Raw genomic sequence first — 4,917 nt, 5'->3', positions numbered from 1 at the left:
CTCAAAAAACGATTCTACCAAAACTTACTTCATAAGTAATTTTTTTTTTTTAATTAAAAAACAGGCTGCACGTGGTGGCTCATGCCTATAATCGCATCAGTTTAAGAGACCTATACAGCTGGATCTTTTTAGCCTAGGTGTTCGAGACCAGCGTGGAAAACATGGCAAAATCCGGTATCTACAAAAAAATACAAATATCTGGCCGGGCTTAATGGCTCACACCTATAATCCCAGCACTCTGGGAGGTCAAGGTGGGCAGATCACTTCAGGTCAGGAGTTTGACACCAGCCTGGCCAACGTGGAGAAACCCCAATCTCTACTAAAAATACAAAAATTAGCCGGGCGTGGTGGTGCACGCCTGTAATCCCAGCAACTCGAGAGGCTGAGGAAGGAGAATCGCTTGACCCCAGGAGGCAGAAGTTGCAGTGAGCCTGGATCCTTCCACTGCACTCCAGCCTGGGTGACAAAGAGAGTCTCAAAAAATAACAATAGTAATAAAACAAACATTAGGCAGGCATGGTGGGGCACACTTGTGGTCTCAGCTACTCTGGAGGCTGAGGTGGGAAAATCACTTGAGCCCAGGATGTTACAGCTGCAGTGTGGAGTGATCCTGCCACTGCACTCCAGCCTGGGCAAGAGTAAGAGGGTCTCAAAAAATTAAAATTAAAATTAAAAAAAAAAAAAAACTAATGAAATGAGGAGGAACTAGAAAAAAAGAAAACCCAGCACAAAAAGAGAACAAAAGCACTTTTAATATTTATTTTATCAGGTTCGATGTAGTAACAGAGACTCAGTCACTTCTTACCCTACTTCACTCCCCCACTCCCCACCCCATCCATGAAAAGGGAAGAGGGGGATCCACAACTAATGAGTCAAGTCACTGTCCTCTGGCTGAAGAGGGGTTGCAAAGGGAAGCTCGCCTCTGCTGCCATAATTATAAAATGCACCACACTTAGACACAGGAGTTTGGCAACTCTCATTCTCATCTGTATAATTTAAACAAATTTTAAATTTGTTACCTTCTAAACAGAGAAAGCAGCATGTCATCACTTCCTCATCACATCCAATCAACTCACCGCACATCTGCACCCAGGGTCCCCCTTTGTCTTCATTACTGTTTCCCTCCCTTATTCTGTACACAGCTCTTTCTCATCTTCTCCGAAATTAGAATTAGCCAGGTGTGGTGGCACATGCCTGTCATCCTAGCTCCTTAGGAGGCTAATGTGGATATCACTTGAGCCCACAAATCTGAGGCTGCTGTAAACTACAATTGTTCCACTGCACTCCAGACTGGGCCCAAGAGTGACACCCTGTCTCTTAAAAAAAAAGTTTCGACTGGGCGCAGTGGCTCATGCCTGTAATCCAGCACTTTGGGAGGCTGAGGCGGGCGGATCATGAGGTCAGGAGATCGAGACCATCCTGGCTAACACGGTGAAACCCCATCTCTACTAAAAATATGAAAGATTACTCGGGCATGGTGGCGGGCGCCTGTAGCCCCAGCTACTCAGGAGGCTGAGGCAGGAGAATGGCGTGAACCCGGGAGGCGGAGCTTGCAGTGAGCCCAGCAAGACTCCGTCTCAAAAAAAAAAAAAAAAAGAAAGTTTCAAGTCAGACATATTGACTCACTAGTGTAGCTTCAAATCCATTACAAAATCAGACACAAAATATCTCCCCTAATTTGTCTCCATTTCCAGAATGTACCAGATATTACTGCACATTAATGTATGACTTTCATATACAGTTTCTCTGATCTGGTCACAGTTTCTCTGATCTGGTCCACAAAGTACTGAACGTGCATCCGGATGTGGCCCCTGAACAATCCCTGCTGCCCAACATCACTGACAGCACGGGATCCACACCCCATCTTCATCCATGTCTGGTGTGAGCCCTTCCCAGGACCATGCCCAGGGGAGCCTCTTCCCAAGCTCATTCACTAGGTTATAGGAGATGGAATTTAAGTGAAGATGACAAGGACTGAGAAAAGGCATGGGTGAGTGCGAGCAAACGTGTGAGGCAGGACGCTTCAGACTCACAGAAGACTGGCTACCACAATACCTGGCATTTCAGAAAGGAAAGAGACAGAATCCACCAAGGAATATCACTCAGCTGAGGAACAGCCATCCCTGGATCCTTTTCTTTCCTCTTCTTGGTGGCTTCCACCAAGCCAAGTAACATGACTCTTTGGAAATCAATCCTGTATGTGAAAAAAAATAATAATAATAATAAGAGATTTAATGTTTAGAGACCACTCACTCCTTTCCTGTGACAAAACACACACACGGGGGAGACCTCACCCGGGAGAAAGATGGTCCTCTGCTGCCCACTGCACCAGAGATCATGCAGAGATGAGAACGTCCCACAGGAAGACCTACAAGGGTAATTTTGACCCGTTTTCAGATCTTGCTCCCCTCCTGGAAAAGTCCACCCACACGCTGAAGCAGGGCACAGATCTTCAGGGCACAGATCTGCCCTAACCAAACCCCATACAGAGCACAGCCCCCTCACCTCCCTGTGGATCACAGGCTGATCTCAGCTCTCAACATGGAGGAAACTGCCTTGACGTTCAGTGCTGGACACAGATGAGAATCACCAGCGTCACTGTAAGAATTATTGAGGGTGGGTTTAATCCTATGATAACAGCAATCTCCGATAAAACAGCATAAAAGATGTATTTGCAAAATGCCTGAGAACCCTAATGTGAAGCTAGGGTTTTGCTCTATTCAGACGGCACCAGCCCAGCACAGCCCCACCTTCTGGCTCTGCTCTCTGCTTCCGTACTTGTTCCCACCAGGATCCAGTGAACAGCGAAGGAGCAAAAAGAATCACACAGAACAGGCAACGTGGACCAGAGGTGGGGGTGAAGGTGGGGTTGCCATGTCAAATGGGGACTGTGGGCGATCACAAACGTTTCCATAGAGAAAGTGATGTCAGAACAAAGACTTAGGGATGAAACGCTGCTTGTTACTTGCAGCTGAGGAGCCAGAGAGTCCTAGGCAGAGGGACATCTCAGGTGAAGGCCCTGAGACAAAAGCAACCTCAGTCCCAGGAAAAGGAAAGAGGCCTGTGTGGCTGGAGCAGAGGGAGTGAGGAGGACACAGGCAGGAGATGAGGTCAGAGGGGTCCTGGGAGCACAGATCCCTAAGGATGAGGTTATGAAACATTTTTCTCTCATATCTCAAAAGAATGTTGGAAATGATGTATTTTCTCACTCCTTTCATGTATACACGCAACTTTCTCTTTACATTATAAATGACAACACTTACAAATAATGGAATTCATTTCCCATATTTAAAATACATGCTGTCAATTTCAGCTAAGCTCCCAGAAGTGCACTGTCACCCTCATCTGAGACGTGTGAGACTGCAAGGGAATGTGTTTGGGGTTTAAGAAGTCACTTATGGACACAGGAAGGTGGAGATGACTGTTTGATGTCCCGATAGAGGAGGAGACAACTGGACACAGGACTGTAGAGCTCAGTGGCGAGGCCTGCAGGGGACATGGAGCCGTGTAGGTGGGTTAAAGCTCTGAGATGATAAGGCTCAAGGTGATTTGAATCTAATCCCCTGTTTTTCCCATTCTTGTCCTTTTGTTTTTTACATTTTTAGAGGACTGGAATCCACTTAAAATTCAAATTACAACTAAGCACCTCCCTCTCCTACAGGAAAAGCCACACACTCCACTGTGCTCATCATTTCAGCGTCAGTGTCACTCTGACTGAGCTTTTCTGGTCTTCTCCCTCACCTGTATGTTACAGGTGGGCTCACCGAGGTTCACAGTGGGGGACGTTTCCCCAAGACATCCTGAGAAGCTCTGAGTTTTGGAAGGAGGAGTCGCTGGTTTTCATGTGATGGCCAGGAAGGGTCCATACGCTGCATTGGTCATCCTCCTCTAGAAAATTCCAGGACTGACCATGTGTGGTGGCTCACTCCTGTAGTCCCAGCACTTTGGAAGGCTGAAGCAAGTGGATCAGTTGAGCCCAGGAGTTTGAGACCAACCTGGCAACATGGTGAAACCCCATCTGTAACATAAGTACAGAAAATTAGCCACGCATGGTGGTGTGCATCTGTGGTCTCAGCTATTTGGGAGGCTGACCGGGGGGGATCACTTGGGCCTCAGAGGCAGAGATTGCAGTGAGGCAAGATCGTGCCACTGCACTCAAGCATGGGTGACAGAGTGACACTCCGTCTCAGAAAAAGGAAAAAAACAATTCCAGGACCATCATTTATATAAAAGAAATGTCCCTTTCAACATCCAAGATTCTGATGGCACGAATCATAAACATGTAATTATTTTCCCAGAAAAATGACAGTAATAACGTTCAAAATAAACACAATTGTGAACACATAGCTATAGGTTTTTAAAACACTGAAATTGAGGCAGCGGTAGAACTAAGCTGTGAGCAAATGTTTTCTTCATGAACACATGGGCTCTGCTGAAACAAGATTCCAGGTCAATCCAGCCCATCCTTCAACATCTGCAAAGAATATTATGGACTAGAGGAACTTGAGGGGAATGTTTACTTAGAAGCTCACAGTTCACCATTTTATCAGATGACATAAGGAAAGAAAATGGAGTGATAGGCTACTTGAACTAAATTTTTATGTTAGTGTAAAGAAAATAGGTCCTAGGGCCAGGTGCAGTGGCTCATACCTGAAATCCCAGCATTTTGGGAGGCTGGGGCGGGCAGATCTCCTGAGGTCGGGAATTTGAGACCAGCCTGACCAACGTGGAGAAACCCCATCTCTACTAAAATTACAAAATTAGCCGGGCGTGGTGGTGGGCGCCTATAATCCCAACTACTCAGGAGGCTGAGGCAGGAGAATCGCTTGAACCCCAGAGGCGGAAGTTGCGGTGAGCCAAGATCACACCATTGCACTCCAGCCTGGGCAACAAGAGTGAAACTCCATCAAAAAAAAT

General features: G+C 46.5%; 1 protein-coding gene across 1 annotated transcript in view; it reads right to left on the bottom strand.

Moving 5' to 3' along the window:
- Window positions 1–4,741, bottom strand: part of LOC105539775 (zinc finger protein 701-like) — a 33,300-nt gene extending 28,559 nt beyond the window's left edge. The window contains exon 1 of the mRNA XM_011980199.1: window positions 4,651–4,741. Coding sequence (XP_011835589.1) covers window positions 4,651–4,741 — 91 coding nt within the window. The remainder of the gene's footprint in view (window positions 1–4,650) is intronic.
- Window positions 4,742–4,917: the final 176 nt, after the last annotated feature.

The sequence above is a fragment of the Mandrillus leucophaeus genome, unplaced genomic scaffold, assembly GCF_000951045.1.
Source record: "Mandrillus leucophaeus isolate KB7577 unplaced genomic scaffold, Mleu.le_1.0 Scaffold104, whole genome shotgun sequence".
NCBI lineage: Eukaryota > Metazoa > Chordata > Mammalia > Primates > Cercopithecidae > Mandrillus > Mandrillus leucophaeus.
The sequence above is the reverse complement of the archived record's forward strand: the minus strand, read 5'-3'. Positions and strand labels throughout refer to the sequence as shown.